The sequence below is a fragment of the Mobula hypostoma genome, chromosome X1 (assembly GCF_963921235.1).
Source record: "Mobula hypostoma chromosome X1, sMobHyp1.1, whole genome shotgun sequence".
NCBI lineage: Eukaryota > Metazoa > Chordata > Chondrichthyes > Myliobatiformes > Myliobatidae > Mobula > Mobula hypostoma.
The window spans coordinates 33,391,725-33,414,231 of NC_086128.1; the positions used below are offsets into that span (position 1 = coordinate 33,391,725).

Consider the following 22,507-nt stretch of genomic DNA (forward strand, 5'->3'; position numbering starts at 1 on the left):
TCTGAAATTGACTTCATTGAAATGCACAGTCTCCAGTTATTACTCATTTTTTTGCTGGAAGCACAAAACTCTGTACACAAGGAACTGGAATTATAACAACTCATTTTCTGGGGCTAAATAGCTTTTGTAGCATGCTCAGAATCAGAATCAGGTTTAATATCATAGGCATATGTCATGAAATTTGTTGTTTTGGCAACAGGAGTACAATGCAGTACATAATAGCTGAATTGCAGTAAGTATATAAATTAAATAATTGCATTAAATAAGTAGTGCAAAAAAAGTAGTGTTCACGGGTTCAATGTCCATTCAGGAATTGAATGGCAGAGGGGAGGAAGCTGTTCCTGAATCTCTATCTCTATCTCCATCTCTCTATCTCTGTCTCTATCTCACTCACTCACACACACCATAATTCTCACTGATGTGGGTATTACTCTGATGATAGAATATCACATGGAAGTTTGTAGAGCAGAGCAATACACCATACAATACTTACTTGACATGAGTACTGACACTTTGGAGCTCAGTCCTGCAGCTAATGACCCTATCAGCCTCACACAGTTGAACATCCACTGAAGTACAATGAACTTTTGAAGAACAGGAAGGATTCCAGTCGCTGTCACTATTTGAAAGTTTTTTTAACCATTTACAAGTTAATTACAAGATTTTTTTTAATGGAACTTGTTAGAATTATACAATTGTTTGAAGCTCTCCAAAGTTCATTCAAGTTGCCTAAGTCTACTAGAGTAGAATGGCAGGTACTGTTGGACATATAACAGACATTAGAATATCCACACTGAATTTCTTTCTTTATTGTACACTCGTATTATACTTCTTTGTTTTACTGTGAATGCCTGCAAGAAAATGAATCTCAGGGTCGTATTTGGTGACGTACAGTATATGTATTTTGATAATAAATTTACCTTGAACTTTGACTGCCAGAACTGTATTTATAGGGACTCTCTGTATAAAACAGCAAGACTGGGAGAGGACCAGCAAAGTGGGTCAAGCTGCTGAAAGGGTGAAGAGGAGGAAATGCAAGCAGGAGATTTTGTCCATGTTGTGTGTTCAGAAAGCATTTCTCCTCCTCGAATCACAGCAAAGAACACTTAAAAGATGAGCTTTATTTGTCACATGTACATTGAATCATACAATGAAATGTGTGGTTTGTGTCAATGGCCAATACAGTCCGAGGATGTGCTGGGGGCAGACTGGAAGTGTCACCACACCTTCTTGCCCACATCTTACTAACCCTAAATGTATGCCTTTGGAATGTGGGAGGAAACTGGAGCACCTGGAGGAAATCCACATGGTCACAGGGAGGACTCCTTACAGACGGCAGTGGAACTGAACCCGATCACTGGCACTATGAAGTGTTACGCGACTGTACCACTTCTACTTAACTGAGGATGTTCCTGCTGTAATCTAGCACTTGCTACAGCCATCAGAACAGAACAATGACTACATTGCTAATAGCCTTCAGAATGGAGGTGAGGGCACATGCAAAACCTCACAATTTGCCACCCAGGAGCTCAGCAAGGTTCTCCCTTCAAAGATAACTGATAGCATCTCGGTCCCTTCTGCAAGAGACCATCCTGGTTAAGTGTATGTAGCTTTGAGATGGTTACAGGCGAGTGGAGTTGTGGGGCTAGTCACTGACTACGTGCTTAATATCTGCATAAGATCTCTGCTACATGCCAAAGTCAAAAGGGATTACACTCCTTCAACGTCCATCTAGTTTGGATAGTAAGTCATGCAAGCCAGTTCTCGCTGTACTTGCAGCAGTCGTGACACCTTCTCTCTGTGCAACAGCCGCTTTACTAATCTAAGGATTGGGGCGAGCAGAGGAATAAATAAGACGTGCGGTGACATCGCGTGCAGCTTGTAAATCAGGAGTACTGTCAGGGCTTAGTGAGATGTGAGAAGGAGAATTGGGTATCAGATGTCATCATCCGCAAAGATGTAACCCCTGCTTCTGGGTAGCCATGGTCTCCACTCTGGTTCCCTTGTCTCTCTGCAGTTAGTTCCTGTTGCCATCTTGTTCTGAAAGAGTTTAAAGTTCAAAGTAAATTTATTATCAAGGTACATTACAGTGTATTAGACCATAAGACATCGGAGCAGAGTAACCCTATTCTAACTTGAGATTAATTTTCTTGCAGGCATTTACAGAAAAAAAAAAGAAATACAATTGCATTTACAAAGCTGTACATAATAACATAAGAAATAGGAGCAGGAGTAGGCCATCTGGCCAGTCGAGCCTGCCCTGCCATTCAGTAAGATCATGGCTGATCAGGCCATGGACTGTTCTCCACCTACCTGCCTTTTCCCCATACCCTTTAATTCCCCTACTATGCAAAAATCCAACCTTGTCTTAAATATATTTACTGAGGTAGTCTCCACTGCTTCATTGGGCAGAGAATTCCACAGATTCACCACTCTCTGGGAAAAGCAGTTCCTCATCATCTCCATCCTAAATCTACTCCCCCTAATCTTGAGGCCATTTCCCCTAGTTATAGTCTCACCCACCAGTGGAAACAACTTTCCCGCCTCTATCTTATCTATCTCTTTCATAATTTTATGTTTCTATAAGATCTCCTCTTCTGAATTCCAGCGAGTACGGTCCCAGGGGATTCGATCTCTTCTCATAGTCTAACCCTCTCATCTCTGGAATCAACCTGGTGAACAGTACAGCACAGAACAGGCCCTTCAGCCTCCAAAGCCAGTATAACCTTCCTCAAGTAAGACCAGAACTTCACGCAGTACTCCAGATGTGGCCTCACCAGTACCCTGTACAGTTGTAGCATGACCTCCCTGCTCTTAAATTCAATTCCCCCAGCAATGAAGGCCAACATCCCATTTACCTTCTTAATAGCCTGCTGCACCTGCAAACCAACCTTTTGTGATTCATGTACAAGCACTCCCAAGTCCCTTTGCACAGCAGCGTGCTGCAATCTTTTTTACCTTTTAACTAATAATCTGTTCTTCCATTTTTTTCCAAAGTAGATGACCTCACATTTACCAACATAAACAAAGACTGACAAACATCCAATGTTTAAAGAAAGAATAACTGTGCAAATAAAAAAATAATACTGAGAACAAGTAGCAAAGAGTCCTTGAAAGTGAGTCTGTAGGTCATAGAATCAGTTCAGAGTTGTGGTGAATGAAGGTATTCACACTCATTCAGGAGCCTGATAGCTGAAGGATAATAACTGTTCCTGAACATGGTGAAGACTTAAGGCTTCAGTACTTCTTGCCTGATAGTAGTAGCAAGAAGAGGACATGGCCTGGATGATGGGGGTCCCTGCTGCTTTCTTGTGACAGCGCTCCTTGTCAATGTGCTCAATGCTGGGGAGGGCTTTACCTGTGATGGACTAGGTTGTGCCCACCACTTTCTGTAGAGGAGAGAGGGAAGTGAGGAAAATAGGCAATCTGTGAGGTTGTCATAACCCAGTATCTTACAGCCCTCAAAAATTGCAGCTGTAAGGTTTGCATACTGTATGTTGAGGTGGGGAACTGAACATGCAGAGTGATAGGGGTAGTGGAGAGGTGTGTCACATACTGTAGGTGTGGTATATTGATCAGTGCGTACACATGATCCTTCTGCTTGAGGATGACTAACCTTAGATCATCAAACAGTACAGCACAGAACAGGCCCTTCAGCCAACAATGTCTGTGCCAGCCATGATGTCAATTCAAACTAATCCCATCTGCCATTCCCTACTAATTCATGCTCCTGTCTAAATGCCTCTTTAACCTTGCTGTTGTATCTGCTTGCATTAATTCCCCTGGCTGTGTTTTACAGTCAACTACCGCTCTCTGTGCAGAAAATTTGTCTCATAGATCTCCTTTAAACTTTCTGCCTCTCACCTTAAAGCTATGCCCTCTAGTATTTGACATTTCCACTAAGTGAAAAAGACTACCTGCCTAAGCCATTGCTGTTAATAGATGCAGACTTGCTTTAACCTTGATAACCGTTCACAGTGTCACCTCCCCCCAACCACCCACCCCTGCATGTATGAACAAATAGCTGAGAATATAAGTCAGTGCAGGCTGGCAGGCTGCTCCAGTCATTATAGTGAACGGGCACATAGACTGCATTGTGATCACCCAGGGGTTAACAGTCCTTCCTGTCTCAGAGGCTGTTGAACTTAACCCCTTTTACACAAAATAAATTTGTACTGCTTGATGCTTAATGTTTACAAATCATATAATCGGAGGAGTTGGCCATCAGTAAAAGTGCTCACAACCTTCCTACCCTTACAGGAGAGTTGCCCCAATGTCAGACCTTGGTCGTGTTGAGTTGTTTTTGGGCATTGGTGGCAGGGCGCTCTGTGATTTAACCATCCCTATTTTTTTTTATTTTGAGCAGCTGTCTTAATGAGAAGATATTTCCTGGCAGGAATATGTCTTTATCCAACATCTGTGATGGATTTAAACTGAGACCAAGAATTATCAGCACAGTGTGCTGTAAAAGCTGCTTCATCAGTGTCCAGTTATGTTGCTACATAGTGTTGGTAAACGCTGATACCAGCATGAGGGAGGTTTAATGAAGACCATAAAACACTAAGACATTGGAGCAGAATTAGGCCATTTGGCCCATCAAGTCTGCTCCACCATTCCATCATGACTGATTTATTATCCCTCTCAACCCCGTTATCCTGCCTTCTCCCCATAACCTTTGATGCCCTGACTAATCAAGAACCTACCAATCTCTGCTTTAAATACACCCAATTACTTGGCGGCCACAGCTATCTGTGACAATTAATTCAACAGATTCACCACCCTCTAGCTAAACAAACTCCTCCTGATCTCCGTTCCAAAGCGACGTCCTTCTATTCTGAGGCTGTGCCCTCTGCCAGCAGAAGTCCACAGAAGTCACACCACCATCTCAACTAGTTCAATGATATGATCAAAACACAAGTGAAGTGATTAGTTGTATTTTGAGCATCTGGTAAACTATCCCAACTCGAGGTTAGGATTTCTGACTTGAGATCATGACTTTTGGGTGTTTGTAGGCAGTGTATGGAAAGCTGGAGTCTCGACTAAACAGCAGGCCTCCATTCAGATGCAGACTTTATTGTCCACTTGAAACCAAGTCTGAAAGCTCTGAAGCCTGCCCCTTTTCCAGTGAGTCTTCCTCTGTAATTTGAGCTCTTCTCGTGAATCTGGTTGAACTCTCTTGGCTGAATCAAATCCTTTTTCTCTCCTCCATGCATGAGATTATGCTTGAAATCTGAATTGGTCGCTGGGCCAGCTGTTGCTTGGCAGATGTGACAAACTAGCAAACAAACAATAGAATAATATGCATGTAAAAGTTCAAAGTTCAAAGTATAATTTATTATCAGAGTACATAAATGTCACCACATACAACCCTGAGATTCTCTTTCCTGCTGGCATACTTAGCAAATCTATAGAATAGAAACTGTAAACGTGATCAATGGATAACAAACTGCAAATCTGAATATAAATAAATAATGAGCATCAAATAACAATATAACAGAGTCTTTAATCTAGTGTAGTTGTCCCCTTTTGCTCAAGACCCTGATGGTTGAAGGATAGTAACTGTTCTTGAACCTGGTGGTGTGAGTCCTGAGGCACCTGCACCTTCTACCTGATGGCAACAGTGAGAAAAGAGCATGGCCTGGGTGGTGAGGATCTTTGATGATGGATGCTGCTTTTCTATGGCAATATTTCATGTAAATGTGCTCAATGGTAGGGAAATGTTTACCCGTGATGTACTGGGTTGAATCCACTACCTTGTGTAGGATTTTCCACTCAAAGGCATTGGTGTTCCCATACCAGGCTGTCATGCAGCCAGTCAGCACACTTTCCACCACACATCTATAAAAGTTTGTCTAGGTTTTTGATGACATGCCAAATCTCCGCAGACTCCTGAGGAATTAGAGGCACTGTAATGCTTTCTTTGCAATCGTGTTTATATGATGGGTCCAGGACAGTTCCTCTGAGATAGTGACACCCAGGAATTTAAAGTTTCTGACCCTCTCCACCTCTGATCCTCCGATGATTACTGGCTCATGGACCTCTGGTTTCCCTCCCACGCCCCCCCCAAAGTTACAATCAGTTCCTTGGTATTACTGACATTGAGTGAGAGTTGTTGTTATGTAGTGCCCTAATGCAGGATCCCAGTGCCTTGAATCTATAGCAGACCACTGTATAGCAGCATTTTAATCACTAGGGTAAACCAAAGAGTTGGGAAGGAGAAATTAAGTGCAGGCAGGGCCAGCACTTATTAATTGCCCTTAACTTTAACCTCTTGCCATTTGATAGGGCAGCTAACGTGAGCACATTGCTGTTCATTTTGAGTCACACATCAGCCAGACCAGTTAAGAGATGCAAATCACTAGTGGACCAGGTAGATTTTAAGCAACAATCCAATAGTTTCATGGCCACTATTATGGATGATAGCTATTTTTTTCCTAGATTTATTAAATAAACTGAATTTAAATACTAGTCTGTCACGGTAGAGCCTGAACTTAGCTTGTTTTCACAGACCTCTGGAACACAAGTAAACTAACATTATTGTTAAGTTACTATACCCAATAGTTGTGCTGGAGTTAAATAGAGGCGCTTTTGAATCTTTGGACAGCCTGCCTCAACTATGCTGACTTTATAGCTCATTTACACTAATCCTGTTTGCCCCCATTAGATCCATATCCTTGCCTGCTTAAGTGCTTCTCTAAATGCCCCCAGACATAATGATTGTATTTGATTCTATCATCACCTCTGCCAGAGATTAACCACTCTGTGTAAAAACCTTTCCCCTCAAATATTGATTAAACCTTCCTCTCAACTTAAGCCTATGCTTTGTTTCGTATACATCTACCAAGAGTAAAAGAGTCCTGACTACCTACCCTATCTCAGTCTCTTATAATTTCATATACCTCTATCAGGTCATCTCTCTGCTCCAAAAAGAAACCCCAGTCTATCCAATCCTACCCATAATTAAATTTCTCCAATCCAGGCAACATCCTGGTGAATCTCCTCTGTCCTCTCTCTAATGCAACCAATCCTGGCAACCAGAATTGCACACAGTACTCCAAGTGCAGGCAAAATGATGTTTTATAAAGTTGCAACATAGTATCTCATCTTTCATGTCCTATGCTCTGACTAATGAAGGTAAGCATGCCATATCCCTTCTTCAGCACCTTTTCAACACGTGTTTGGATTTCAAAGTAAATTTATTATCAAAGTACATATATGTTACCATATATTCACTTTCTTGTAAGCATTTATAGGAAGAAAGAAATACAATAGAACTTTATGAAAAACTATAAATAAAGATTGACAAACAACCAATGTACAAAAGGAGATAGACTGAAAGTAAAAAATAAGACTGAGAATATGAGTTGTAAAGAGTCCTTAAAAGTTAGTCTGTAGATCGTAGAATCAGTTCCGAGTAGTGGTGGATGAAGTCATCCACACACTTACAGGGAATTGTTAACTTGAATGCCAAAATCCCCTTGTTCGTTAACACGCTACCATTTAATGGATATGACCTACCCCTATTTGACTTCCCAAACTACATCACCTTGTACATATTGGGATTAAACTCGAATGGCCCTCCCAACTTTCCATACACTCAGTGGCCACTTTATTAGACACTGGAATTCACCTAATAAGGTGGCCACTGGAGTGGAAGCCGGTGCAGTCTTCTGCTGCTGTAGCCCATCCACCTTCAAGGCTTGAAATATTGTGTGTTCAGAGATGCTCTTCTGAACTCGACTATTGTCACGCGTTGTTATTTGAGTTACTGTCAGCTTGAACCTGTGGGGCCATTCTCCTCTGACCTCTCTCATTAACAAGCCGTTTTCACCCACTGAACATCCGCTCACTGGATGATTTTTTGTTTTGCATTCTCTGTAAACTCTAGAGACTGTTGTGCATGAAAATCTCAAGAGATCTGCAGTTTCTGAGATACTCAAACCACCCCATCTGACACCAACAATTATTCCACAGTCAAAGTCACATCGTTTACATTTCTTCCTCATTCTGATGTTTTGAACAACACCGAACCTCTTGACTATTACAGCGTGCTTTTATGTATTGGGTTGCTGCCATATGATTGGCTGATCAGATATTTGCATTAACGAGCAGGTGTACCTAATAAAATGGCCACTGGGTATATATCTTGCTTTGCTAGCGTTTGTGCAGTGAATGTTGCAAGTATGTTTATCACTTTTAGCTTGAAGAATTTGAGGAAAAGGCACACCATTAACATTCTTATTATTCATTACCTGCATATTGACACTTTGGTAGTGCATTGCTATCTTCAGCTGCTGCAGCCTTTAGGGTGAAGATATTGCTAATGTAGTTACAAATTCTTCATTCCACATTAACCAGTCTCTCCTCCCATTGTTCCCTTGGTTATGTTCTTTGAATACTTTTACTGCAAAAAGATGCTTATAGGCAGAGGCTGTGGAAGGACTTTAAAAATCTATGTTTTCATGAATTTTCATTGGAACCAGTTGCAGTGCTCCCCAGGTGAATTTTGTTTGGCTTAGTTTTTCTCTGATTTCAGACCTCTGTGAGCTATATACACAGAATTAGTTAGAATTATTCGGCAGGTCAGGCAGCAACATTGGAGAGTGGAACAGAATTAATATTTCATGTGAGTGAGCGTACAACAAAATCTGGAAAAGATCACAGATGCAGCAGGCTTTCAAAGACACACAGAATCAGAAACTTCTTGAGGTACCATGTCTTGAAGATGTCCTCAGTGGTGGTGAGGGTTGTGCCCATGATGGAGCTGGCTCAGTCTACAACCCTCTGTAGTCACTTGTGATCCTGCATATTCGGAGCCTCCATACCAAGCAGTGATGCATGCTGACCTGGCCTTGGCCTTAGCTCCTGCTTGCCTCTTCCCCAAATGCCTCTATTGACCAAAAATCTGCCTATTGTCCTGGAATATGTTCCATGATGCAGCCTTTATATCTCTCTTGGGTAGAGAACTCCAAAGACTGACAACTCTCGGGGAAAAGAAACTCCTTCTCATTTCTGTCTGAAACAACTCACCACTGGGCATGATCCTTCAAGTGGGGCAAACCCTTTGCATTTAGTAGTGTAATCTAATATACCACACCTTGTTTAGCTTAGGTGGCACCAGATCCAGAGCATTATAGCTCCTGCTTGCTGTTGGCCCACAGCGAATTGTAAGCTTTGTATAGTGAGTTCTGTGGGGGATTCAGAAGCCCCACCTCAAACTGATTTCATTCAATTTGGACCACAATTCACCGTTAAAAAGTCTTGGAGGTTCAGAGAACAGCATCTCATCACTAGATCAAGAATTTTATGTCACCCGTTAACAATTTCAGATCAGATTGCCCCTCACTGGATGATTTTTTTTTGTTTTTTGCACCATTCTCTGTAAACTCTAGAGACTGTTGTGTGTGAAAACCTCAGGAGATCAGCATTTTCTGAGATACTCAAACCACCCCATCTGACACCAACAATCATTCCGCAGTCACTTAGATCACATTTCTTTCCCTATTTTGATGTTTGGTCTGAGCAACAAATGAACCTCTTGACCATGTCTGCATGCTTTTATGCATTGAGCTGCTGCCATGTGATTGGCTGATTAGACATTTGCATTAACGAACAGGTATACAGGTGTACCTAATAAAGTGGCCTCTAAGTGTATGTTAGTGATAATCAACCTGATTTTGCTTCTGAGTTGGAGCAGGTTGAAGGTCTGCATGCTATTATTTTCTTCTATTCTTTTAACTATCACCTGTACTCCCAACCCAAGGGAGTGAGGGGTCTCCAGTTTGGGAACCCTGCCTCACAAGGTATATCCTTTACAGTCCCAAAGACCAAGTCTGCGGTTCCCTAATTCAACTGTAACACAATAAATCTAAATGCTAATTGTAATTATCCAATTCATTCATGGTCAGCATTTGGTATCTAGGGTCATTTTTGAAATATTAATCTGCACCAATTAGTAAAATCTACCATTGAGGTGCTGTGGAATGCAGTTTCATTACTGTGTGTCAAAAGGTTTGGCCCTCATCATCTTATCACCGTTAATTCAAGTCTGCTCTGGGCTCCTTGGATCTGTTGGACAGCTATACAAGGGAACTGACTGCACATGGCTTTCTTCCTTCCTCACTAGTGGTGCTGGACGAGAGCAAGCGCATCGCCAAGAGGAAGCTGATTGAAGAGAACCGGGAGAAGCGGCGGCGAGAGGAAGTGGTAAAGACCATGCTGAACAGGCCCGAGCCCACCAGCGAGGAATGGCAGCTGATCCGCGTTGCCACGGAGGCACACGTGACAACCAATGCACAGGGCAGTCACTGGAAGCAGAAACGGAAATTTCTGGTAAGGTTAAGTACTCACAGTCACACTGTTGTTATAAAGAGCACTGGTCCAATGCCTGGGCTTCTCAGATGTCCCGACCCCAGTACAGTAAAATTCCTTTAATCCCACCCAGTTGGGACCTTGGCATTAATGGAATTGCAGATTTTCCGGACTAGCAGATGTCATTCGTCATATATTTAATTCACTTTTTCCTTCGGTGCTACATGTCATGATAATAAATTTTCCAGTGAACACTAACTTTGAAGGGAGCATAGGTGACAAAGCCATGGTAAGTTTCAAGGGAAACAGGTCCAGGTAAGGTAAGCACAGCTGATCGAACCCCCTACTATCAGGCAGGAGATACTATCACATTAGGACAAGGACTGTTAGGATGGGAAACAACTTCTTCCCCCAGGCCATGAGACTACAGAACTCCCTGACACCACCCAGGTCTCATCAGATATGAAATGCCAGTAGCATTATACTGTTTACTTTTTAACTTGTGTCGTAAATGCACCTTATGCTACATGTCAGTCTTCTGGAATATATTTTATTATTTATTAATTTATTTGTGGTAATATTACTTTATGTGTTTTGTGTGAGTTATATGCACACTGTGTGCAGCTTGGTCTAGAGGAACATTGTTTCACTTGGTGGTATTGTCGTCGTCGTCTGAACCCTTAGTGCCTAGGTGGCACATGAGGCCTCACTTGGTGGTATACAATGACAATAAACTTGAACTTGAGAAGCAGAGGATTTTAAAGACAGTTCAGGAACCAAGTGAGGAGCAAGAGAGAGCAGGAACCGAGGCCCAGGTTGGTGACTGGGGAGCACAGCAAACATAGTCTGTGCAATCATGGGTGATCAATGGTGCCTTTTAAAATGCATCATTTGGGCATCTGCTCCTGTACCATTTTCTGTCGCTAGAACCATCTGGTGAACCAGCTGGATTTCAGATGGTGAGCAAAGTGTCAAACCATTGGGGTTTGAAATGGTTGGACAGAAGATTATCAGAGTTTTACTGTATATGTGGGAAAATGAGGTTGATTTAAACACACACAAAGTGCTGGAGGAACTCAGCAGGTCAGGCAGCATTTATGGAGGGGAATAAACAGTCAACATTTCGGGCTGAGACCTTTCATCAGGATGCTGATGATGTCTCCCAGCTTGAAAGTCGACTGTTTATTCCCTTCCGTAGATGCTGCCTGACCTGCTGAGTTCCTCCAGCATCTTGTGCATGGTGCTGAAGATTAGTGTAATGCTATTACAGTACCAGTGAGAGTAAGGGTTTCCTCTGGATGCTCCAGTTTCCTCCCACAATCCAAAGCCGTACGGTTTAGTAGGTTAATTTGTCACATGGGTGTGGGTGTAATTAGATAGCACAGGCTCGTTAGGCCAGAAGGGCCTGTTACCGTGCTGTAAGTCAAAATAAATAAATACATTTCCAGCATCTGCAGAATCTTGGGCTTATCATCTAAACACTGCTAGGCTCTCCTGCGCCCTCTGCTGATCTGTGTGGCCCAGACAACCAAACAGCCCCAGCTGGAATGACCAGAAAATCTCCGGTCATAAATCCATGCAATGAATGATCACAGCTGAAGACCAAAACTGCCTACACAGCGCTGTTTCCAAATCCACCGTGAGTCTGTGAATACCCAACCCTCTGGAGGGATCAGATGCAAAAGTTCATTTGAAGGGCAAAGTAAGAGGATTAATTTTAAAACATTTTGACACCAATTATTTTAATTATTTTTGAGGGGGAGGGGAAGAAGCTTCTTCAGCTGTCTCGTATGCTTTCCTCATCTTTGGTCTATTGCCTACATTTCTTTCTCGAAGCTCATTGGATAGTGCTGGTGGCTTTTCCCACGGGATTGTCCATGCTTGTGAAGGTTTTTGGGGAGGACAGCAGAGAAATTCCAGATGTGTCTGTGGCCATCTGCTGAAATGGTCATGTGCCTTCCTGTGGCGGTATCGTCATCTAAGCTGTGCTTTGCTACTTATAAGGGCTCCAGCACTCAAGGCAAGTTGTGACTGCACTGGTGCGTTCCAGAGCCAGAATTAACTGCAATGCTTGTGGTTTTTCAGGGGATTTTCGATCATATTATTCTTTAGAAAGAAGAATATTTCCATTTTTAGAGCATCCTTCACAGAATATCCTTTACTCTGCACTGAGTAAGGTTCTCTTGAAATAGCAGCCAGTGGTTGACAAGTAATTATACAATAATGACCACATAATCTAATCAGCTGGTTGAAAGATAGGAGGTGTTTGTACTTCCAGAAGAGCCATTGATCTCATTTCAATCCTCCTAAGAGAGTAAATCTGCTTGACCCAAAACTTGATTCAGTGCTACACTGCCATCCTACTAGGCATGCGCTTCAGGAGCAGGATTTGAACCTCCACCCTTCCGACTCAAAGAGGAACAGGCTACAGACTGACCCCCCCATTGACATCTGCTCTGCAGGAAGATTGTTCAATGGGATCTTCATGACAGCATGCCAGTCCTTCACATGGCACTCCTTGTAATGAGACACATGGGAGTGAAGACATGACTGTGCCTTCCTGGCCACACCCTTCCCTCCCATTACTTTCGAGCATCACCCAACACTGCTTGATGGCATTTATGTTCTCCGCATTATAATAAATTTGTATAGCAATCTTTCACATTAAAAAAATCTCAAGATATTTCACAGGAATATTATCAAAGAAAATTTTAAACCATGGGAGATATGGAATTTTAGGACCAAAGAGGTTTATGGCATGAAAGAAGGCCGTTCGGTCCTTTGAGTACATACTGACCAAAAATAGGTCATGAGGTTGATCCCGCCTCCCAATTCTTCAAGTAGTCATCCAGGTAGGATTTCTGCCTTCACCACCCTTTCACCTGTACATTGAAACATGCAGTGTCATCTACAATAACAACGAACACAACGTAAGAATGCAAACAACAGGAATTCTGCAGATGCTGGAAATTCAAGCAACACACATCAAAGTTGCTGGTGAACGCAGCAGGCCAGGCAGCATCTCTAGGAAGAGGTACAGTCGACGTTTCAGGCCGAGACCCTTCGTCAGGACCTAAGGATGTGCGGGGACAGCTCACAAGTGTCACCACACATTCCAGCACCTACATAGTCTGCCCACCTTGTTCAGCAGGACAAGAGGCAGCATGGTAGCGTAGTGGTTGGTGCAACACTTTAAATACCAGCCGCCGCCTGTAAGGAGTTTGTACGTTCTCCCCATGATCGAGTGGGTTTCCTCTGGATGCTCCAGTTTCCTCCCACAGTCCAAGGATGTACTGGTTAGTAGTTGATCATTGTAAATTGTAGGGTTAAGTTGGGGGTTGCTGGGTGGTACGACTCTGTGCTGTATCTCAATAAATAAATAAATAGACAGCACAAGCAACAACAAAACAAGCCCCATTCCCACCAACCCACACACACAAACAGGCCTCTCGCTCCAACCAAGAGTCCTTTGCTTGGAGCCCATCAACTTGGATAGGAATTTAGTACTCTGCACCTCCCAACAACCCTTAGAACCGGTCTGGACACTGAGGTAACCTTGAAAGAATCTTGAAAAGTTCCATCTGCTGACTAAGTGAAAAAGGAACAGATGGTGTTCTCCTCTACTTGAAGACTCCGTCTTGGGTTTGCTTCCAATTATTTTCAACTAGTCATTTCTTAGCAATCTCCCACATCAGTACAAGCTGTCCAGAGCAGTTAAGTGCTTTCCAAGCAGGAATTAATATAGGCATCCGTTAGTCTTGTGAGACCATGGATTTGCACCTTGGAAAGTTTCCAGGGCCTAGGCAAGGTTGTTTGGAAGACCGGCAGTTGGCCATGCTGCAAGTCTCCCCTCTCCATGCCACTGATGTTGTCCAAGAAAAGGGCACTTGGGCCGATATAGCTTGGCACCGGTGTCGTCGCAGAGCAATGTGTGGTTAAGTGCCTTGCTCAAGGACACAACACACTGCCTCAGCTGAGGCTTGAACTAGCAACATTCAGATCACTAAACCGATGCCTTAACCACTTGGCCATGCGCCAACACAATCAAGAATTAATGGTCCTTTAAATATAGCATTTCTTGAATTTCACCCAAATTTCACTCTTCCTAAAAACCTCCTGCCATTTCCTGGTCCCATCACCACCATCCCACTATATCTGAGGTATGTGAATGAATATACAAGTAAAAATATTGCTCAGTTATCATTTGTGAAATGTGCATTGCATGAACCAGCTCATAACAAGCTTCCATGTTGCCTCTCTCCTCATTTTTTTCTCATTGGTATCCTGACTCTCAGTGTTGGAAAGGGAAGAAGTAAAATGCATGAATCGTATAGCCTGGATTGGCCACTGTTCCTCCAACCTGTGATTCCCCTCTGCCGGAGTCTTTCACCAGTTGTACTTTGTTCCTAAGTTCCTCGGCATCACAAGCTGTAGGATCTCCTCCGGGGCTATAAATTTGTGATGATGTACTGTCAAATGAATTAACATGTTCAAGGAGCAGATACAGAGACCCAAAAGCAGGGAAATGTGGCTCATGGTAACAAGATAGGAAGTAATCATATATCAGGATTTCTCTTCCATTCCGGAGACCAAAGGCTGCAGACTTTTACCAGGATTGACCACCGCATTGCTTAGCATGATCCAGTAATTTGAAGACCCCTGCTCAATCATAGTGTTACTGTAGATTCCAAGCAGATAAAGGCTTTAATAAATGAAAGTAATAAATAAAGTTCCCCGGAAAGATGACTGCTGCTAAAATTACTGCATAAATCTTTTCTTGCTGGCTAACATTTGATTTCCTTGCTGTTAATTATAGTTGGGAGGAACTAGATGGTCATTTAATCTCTCAAACTTGGATTAAAACACAGACCAGAAACAATTGATGAAGCAGATTTTTTTTCTTAAAGATTTTGTTTTATTTGACTGAGACCAGAGGACACAGCTTCAGAATAGAAGGGTGTCCTTTTCGAATGGAGATGAGGAGGAATTTGTTGAGCCAAAGGGTGGTGAATCTAGAACTCGTTGCCACAGGCGGCGGCTGTGGAGGCCAAGTCTTTGAGTACATTTAAGGCAGAGGTTGATAGATTCTTGATTAGTCAGGGCATGAAAGGGTATGGGGAGAAGGCAGGAGATTGGGCCTGAGAGGGAAAGGGATCAGACATAATGAAATCGCAGAGAAGACTCGATGGGCCAAATGGCCTAATTCTGCTCCTATATGTTATAGTCTTATGTACATGGAAGCAAACGCTTTGTTTGTGTCAGCGACCAACACAGTCCAAATATTAGGGTGTTTGGAGGAAAGTATAGGGGGGATGTGAGAGGTAGGATTCTTACATAGTGGTAGGGGCATGGAACGCCCTGCTAGGGGTGGTGGTAGAGGCAGACACATTAGGGACATATAGGAGGCTTTAGATAGGCAGGTGGATTATGGAAAATGGAGGGCTATGTGGGAGAGAAGAGTTAAGTTGATCTTAGAGTAAGTTAGGTCGGCACAACATCATAGGCAAAAGGACCTGCATTGTGCTGTCATGTTTTACATTCTAAACAGGGTAATAATTCCAAGGAATGGACCATACAGGCAAAGCCAGGGAATGAACTGAACAGACAGAGTAAAACATAACGAATTTGTAGTCTTGGCGCTGAGGTAGCATTTTGCTAATGACATAAATGGGCACTCGGCAAGGAGAAACCTTATGGAAATATCCAGTCTTGGATCCCTTGAGATTTATTTTAATTTATTCTGGATCGGGACATCACTAGCAGAATTTATTGCCCATCCTTAATTTCCCATGAAGAGGTTTTGGTAAGTCACCGTCTTGAACTGTTGCAGTCCTTATGATAGTTCACAGGTTGTGTAGGGGATTCCAGGTTGCAGGCTCACAGACTTTATTTCATTGCATCTCCGATGGTGTCTGATCAACTCAGACACAATAATTCTCAATGTGCTTTCCTGCAGTATGATTTTTACAATGTCTCTCACAGATCACATTCTGTGCCCACAGCCAGGAGACATTGGCCAGTCTTCAATGGTGACCACAGCAGAGGGAGATAAAGTTGACCTTGAAGCCTTCAGCCAATTCACTAGGATTATCACCCCAGCCATTACCAGAGTCGTGGATTTTGCCAAAAAACTACCAATGTTCTCAGAGGTATTTTGTTGTGAATGTTATTCTACCTTTGTTTTCTTTTAATCTTTTGAGTGCTACACAGACAGGTCATGTAACCTTTTGATTCCCAGACGTTGCATTGCATAAGGTCTGATTACACATTGAATAGTCACAGTATTTAGCACACAGCACAAGCAGCTGGATTTTCAGAAGTTTATAACCTGGATGAATCTCCCGAGAGAATTAAATTGAAACGTCTTTTTAAAAAAATGCTAAGACTCGTCAGCAAATCATGACAAGAGTGACACACACAAAGCATGTGTTCAAACATCCATCAATGTCAGCCTCGGAAATACTCAACAAATGAGCATCTACTGCTCATCCTAACCATCTGACTTCCTTAATATGGAACAGGTCCCTCAGTTCCTCTGTCTTATTCCCAATACAAATTCTCATAACACAGACTGTAAAGAACCCACATTAACTTCAGCTATTCATTTTCTTTTTACATCTTTATAGAAAGTTCGACAATCTGTTTCTATTTTTCTTGATAGATTTTACATTAATTTCCTAAGTCCTTCTCTTTAGAATGATGAGGGTTTTTTTTGCTTACCGCTTTTTAGTAGAAACATTATAAGCCTTTCTCTTTGATCTAGTATTTTTTAGCCTTTTAATAACCATGGTTGGACAATTATATGTATTACTTATCACCTACATATTAATTATTCAGATTTGGATTCAGATTCAGATCTACACTGGGGTGGAATGAAATTCCTTGCTTACTAGAAGCTCACAGGGTAACCAAATGCAACAATCAATTCTCTGAGGAGTGGAAAATAACAGGATTGTGTACAGATTAAATAATAACCAAAAAGTAATTAAATGTTTATTGAATTGGATTGGTTTATTATTGTCACACGTACAGTGATACAGTGAAAAGTTTGCCATACTGTTCATGCAGATCAAATTATTGCACAGTGCACTGAGGTGGAACAAGATAAAGCAATAAAAATGCAAAATAAAGTGTAACAGCTGCAAAGAAAGTGCTGTGCAGGTAAATAATAAAGTGCAAGATCATAATGAGGTAGATTGTGAGGTCAAGCGTCCATCTTGTGGTACAAGAGGATCATTACAGAAGGTGCAGTGCAAGTACACAAGTAAAGCGCAGGGGCCGTGACTAAGTAGACTGGGAGATCGAGTTCATTTTTAGCATCTATCTGAGAGGTTCATTCAGCAGTCTGATAGCAGCAGGATAGAAGCTGTCCTTGAGCCTGGTAATAGGTGCTATCAGGCTTTTCTATCTTCTGCCCAGTGGGAGAGGGGAGTTCAACGTAAATTTATTATCAAAGTACATATATGCCAACATATACAACCCTGAAATTCATTTTCATTTCCTTGTGGGCGTACACATAAAATCCAAGAAACATAATAGAATCAATGAAAGACTAATTTCAAAGAGAAATGTGCAGGGTGGATGGAGGCTTTGATTATGCTGGCTTCTTTACTGAGGAAGCAAGGAGGATACACAACTCCTCTCAGGTATAGAACAAGTCCACACTCCACCCAATAATCTCCAGGGCAATCCAACACCCCCAAAGTCCTGACCACCATTCGCAAACTTCAAGGTTTAGTCTGCTGACAATCAGTACTGTGCACCCCACTTACCCCCAACCCTAACTGACAGTTGTAACCCTGCATCTCCGACCCCTGCCTGCAAATGACAATCACAGCTAATCCCCTCTCCCAATCCTCAACCCTTCTGCTCAGAGCCCCCATCTCTCTCCCCATGGACTCTGGCCTGGCTGTGATCCATTCCTTTGGCTGTAGACATTTGTGGAAAGGCCGAACAGAAAAGCAACACTTCACCCATCTTGGATGCTGCTCCACCTGATTGCAGGTCCATGCAGAGCCCATTCAATGGCTTACCTCATTGTGACTCGTCCTGACTCTAACGATGCTGTAAACTGTCCTATTTCTGGCTCTTCCTTTTATTGACAATAACCTCTCATTTACCCACTTCCTACCTCACCCGCCACCTTCTTGCCCCCCTGCTTATCCTGTCCATGTCCTTTTGAAGACCCTGTGTATCTGCCTTACATGTCATCTTCTCACCCAGCTTTGGGCCATCAGGAAACTGAGATATGTTGCACATTTCTTTCTGTCTCAGTCATTATTAGATGTTGTAGGTGGCTATGTGCTCTGTGCTAATTCGAATACGGCCCAACCTGAAAGAGACTCATTTATGTCTACTCTCCATTATCGGCCTTTAAAACAATCTGTCATTTATGCAAATACATTAAACACAACCTTGTAAGTTCTAATTCTAAGTCGCAGTTTTTTGTGAGATACCTTCTCAAATGTCTTTTGAAAACCTAGATATTTTGCACCTACTGGTACCCCTTACTGGCATTGCAACTTACATTTTTAAAACGGTGTTAGATTTGTCAACACAAATTCTATTTCACATAGTGGCCCTGTCTATCGATACTATATGTTCAGGGTGGATTCCAACAACTGTGCACACTAATGTTCCATTGCGTTCTCCAGGATCTTTCATCCCCTCCCTCCCTCCCTCCCAAGAAGACCACTGAAGGCTGTAACAGGTTCATTAAGGTCCAAGGAGGGTCATGAAGGGTTGTTCCGTAACCCCACTGAGCCTGCTCACGGCTGTGGTATTGAGAGGTGCTTTCTAACCTAGTCAGAGTGCTTGCCATGTCTTCCAAATGTTGCAGCAGCTGTGATTACCAACCTTTGAGGAGCCTTAGGGAACTACATATTACTCTTCACAAGATACTCCCTGCTTTGTTTATTGGAGTCCAGGTAGCCATGTGATAATGTCGTTGGTAACTAGCAGGTAAATATTCCCTGGTCACCTGAATGAATGAGAATTTGGAGCATTGTTTCACATGTTCCCACTGACTTTGTTGCTTACTACAGTGATCAGAGGAATAGCCACCTGCAGTCACCAACTTTATCCAGAACCAACATTTCCAGCTGTAAGCTGGGAAGCAAGTACAGGCTATGCCACAATACTGCCATGACCAATTAGCCTGATACAAGTTACCATCTAAGATGAACATGCAAAGGCTGAAGGTATGAAAAATATGGGTGGAGGGAGAAGGGAGAGCAATTATTACATTTCTAGGGATGGACAGAAAGATGGGAACAGGAAAGACCATAAGCATAGAAGCCACATCACGACTGCTCTACGATTTGATCATGGCTGATTTATTTTCCCTCTGAACCCCATTCCACTACCTCCTCCCTGTAACCTTTGGCATCCTGACTAATAAGAACCTATCAACCTCCACCTTAAATATACCCAGTGACTCAGCCTCCAAGGCCATCTGTCGCAATGAATTCCACAGATTCACCACCCCCTGGCTATAGAAATTTGAAAGAGAAGTCCTTGTATTTTGTGACAGTGCCTTCTGGTCCTAGATTCTCACAATGTTGGAAACATCCTCTGCACGTCAATTCTATATAGGCCTTTCAATATTTGGTAGGTTTCAATGGCATTATCCACCCCTCATTCTTCTAAACTTAAGTGAGTACAGTACAAGAGCCATCAAATGTTCTTCAAACATTAATCCTTTCACTCATTGTCATAAACCTGCTCTGGACCCTCTCCAATGCCAGCACACTCTTTCATAGATATGGGACACAAAAGTGCTCACAATATTCCAAATGTGGTCTGATCAATGCCTTAGAAACCTCAGCATTACATCCTTGCTTTCATATTCCAGTCCCCTCGAAATGAATGCTAACATTACATTTACAAGCTTTGCTTATGGCCATGGCGTTCTGATTTCACAAACACAGTCTTGGGCATGTCCCAATGACATGATCAGAGGACTCCTAACTTAGCCTTCCATCACGCAGACCCTGTCACTGTTGGCTTTACTTTATTGTCTCTATTTTTGCCCTCTTCCAGCTGCCTTGTGAGGACCAGATCATCCTTCTGAAGGGCTGCTGTATGGAGATAATGTCTCTGAGAGCTGCTATCCGATATGATGCAGAAAGCGAGACACTGACATTAAGTGGGGAGATGGCCGTCAAGAGAGAACAACTGAAAAATGGAGGGCTAGGAGTGATCTCTGATGCCATATTTGAGCTGGGCAAATCCTTATCAGCCTTCAACCTGGATGACACGGAGGTGGCCCTTCTGCAGGCAGTTTTATTGATGTCCTCAGGTAAAACTCCACACTCAGGTGGATTAACATTCATTTCTTCCCCGTGAGGTGGTTTCAGTAGGTCCCACTATGCTAAAGCCAATCTTACTTGGACTGTTAGGCTCAATGGGTAACAAGGTGTCAATAGTTTCTCCACATGAGTTCTTCTTTGCTTCAAGTTCATTATTGTGACTTCATGAGAAAAAGAAGCATATGTCAACCTCTTAAAGCTGCTCTTCCATTTGTGAGAACTTAAGAAACAGGAGTAGGAGTGTGCCATACAATTTTTGAAAACCATTTTCCAATGCATCAAGATCATAACTGATCTCCTACCTCTGCTATTTTCCAGCAGTGCCTCACTATTCTTTGATTCCCTCAATGCCCAGAGATCCATTGGTCTCTGTTTCAAATACACACAATAACTGGGTGTGGGGGTAAGACTTTGCCCCAATATTGCTTGCCCACACACCAGTTGTTCGCCACAGCCCACAGGGCTTCCACTAGTTAGCAGCCCTTCTCAAAATGGTCCTAGATCCTGTCTTCTTTTTATTGGCTGAGTTATCACATTCTTAGGGAATTGTGTCTGGTCCTGTACCATAACCCTTTCCTGTCTGCTCCCTGCAGTTTTTGATTCCTTTTGTGCATAAAAATCTATCAGCCTTCAATTTGAAGAATTATTTCAAAGCAGCTGCTGCCCTCAAAGGATATTACAGTTTTGGGCTTCTTGGTGAATCGAAGGATTTGGGATTAGTATGGCAAAGTGACATCAAGGTAAAAGATAAGGCATCTTCTTGCTGAATGATCGAGAAGTGCAACAGACAGATTGCCTGTTCCTGTTTCTTTTACCACTGGCCTTATTTTCCCATAAAGCCCATTCTAGACCTTACAAGGTTACAGCACCCTGTCCTGAAGTGTTGGCTTTCATACAGTTGTTAAAAAGCACGTCTCTGGCTGATAGAAACAGCTAAATGGGCGCAGTAAGATACTTCACACACAGGTGAATGAATGGGTTTCATCAGAGACGCAGAGAAACATAAAGAATTGGCTCTTCATTATGGATTCCATCTTTGTTTTTCTTATTGGGAGGTTTGGGAACTGCAACCAGAGTAGCCCAATAACTGAAGCATATCTTATAGCTGGCCGCACTGCAGCTAAGGTTGCCATGCAGAGCAAATACTTAGGTATTAAATGAAGCTATAGACAAGTGGGCTGCTTTATTTTGAGCAACATACACAAAATGCTGGAGGAACTCAGCAAGTTCAGCATGGTAGTGTAGCATTTAGTGTAATGCCTTACAGCACAGCAACCTGGATTCAATTCCCACCACTGCCTGAGTTTGCATGTTCTCCCCTTGACCGTGTGTGTCTCCTCTGAGCACTCCGGTTTCCTCCCACATTCCCAGGGTTAGTGGTTTAATTGGGTGTCATGGGTATAATTGGGTGGTGCAGGATCAATGGGCCAGAAGGGCTTATTGCTGTGCTGTTTTTCTAAATAAATAAATGAATAAAGTCAGGCAGCAACTCTGGAGGGGAATTAACAATCAATGTTTCTTAGCCCAAAACGTCGACTGTTTATTTGCTCCATGGATGCTACCTAGCTGGCCAGTGGTGTAGTGGCATCAGCACAGGACCTGAAGGCAAATGGTCCCAGGTTCGAATCCGGCCAGCTCCTTACACGCTTTCCATCCGTGCTGGGTTGAGTGTCGAACTAGCAACTTAATCTCATAAAAACAGTCTAATGCTACGGAAATGGCAAAAAATGCCGCCTGATGCACCACAAGGCGTGAAAAGGAGCAACAATAATAGATGCTGCCTGACCTGCTGAGTTTCTCCAGTGTTTTGTGTGTGTTGCTCTGGATTTCCAGCATCTGCAGAGTCTCTTGTGTTTATGATTCACTGGAGTTGCCCTCATTCAGGC

The 22,507-nt window shown here is 42.7% G+C and overlaps 1 protein-coding gene across 17 annotated transcripts in view; it reads left to right on the forward strand.

Moving 5' to 3' along the window:
* Positions 1-22,507, forward strand: part of LOC134340450 (thyroid hormone receptor alpha) — a 534,574-nt gene that overhangs the window by 441,244 nt on the left and 70,823 nt on the right. For all 17 annotated transcript variants that reach the window (XM_063037698.1, XM_063037699.1, XM_063037702.1 and 14 more), the window contains 3 exons: positions 10,127-10,332; positions 16,314-16,460; positions 20,353-20,611. In XM_063037698.1, the coding sequence (XP_062893768.1) occupies positions 10,127-10,332; positions 16,314-16,460; positions 20,353-20,611 (612 nt within the window). The remainder of the gene's footprint in view (positions 1-10,126; positions 10,333-16,313; positions 16,461-20,352; positions 20,612-22,507) is intronic.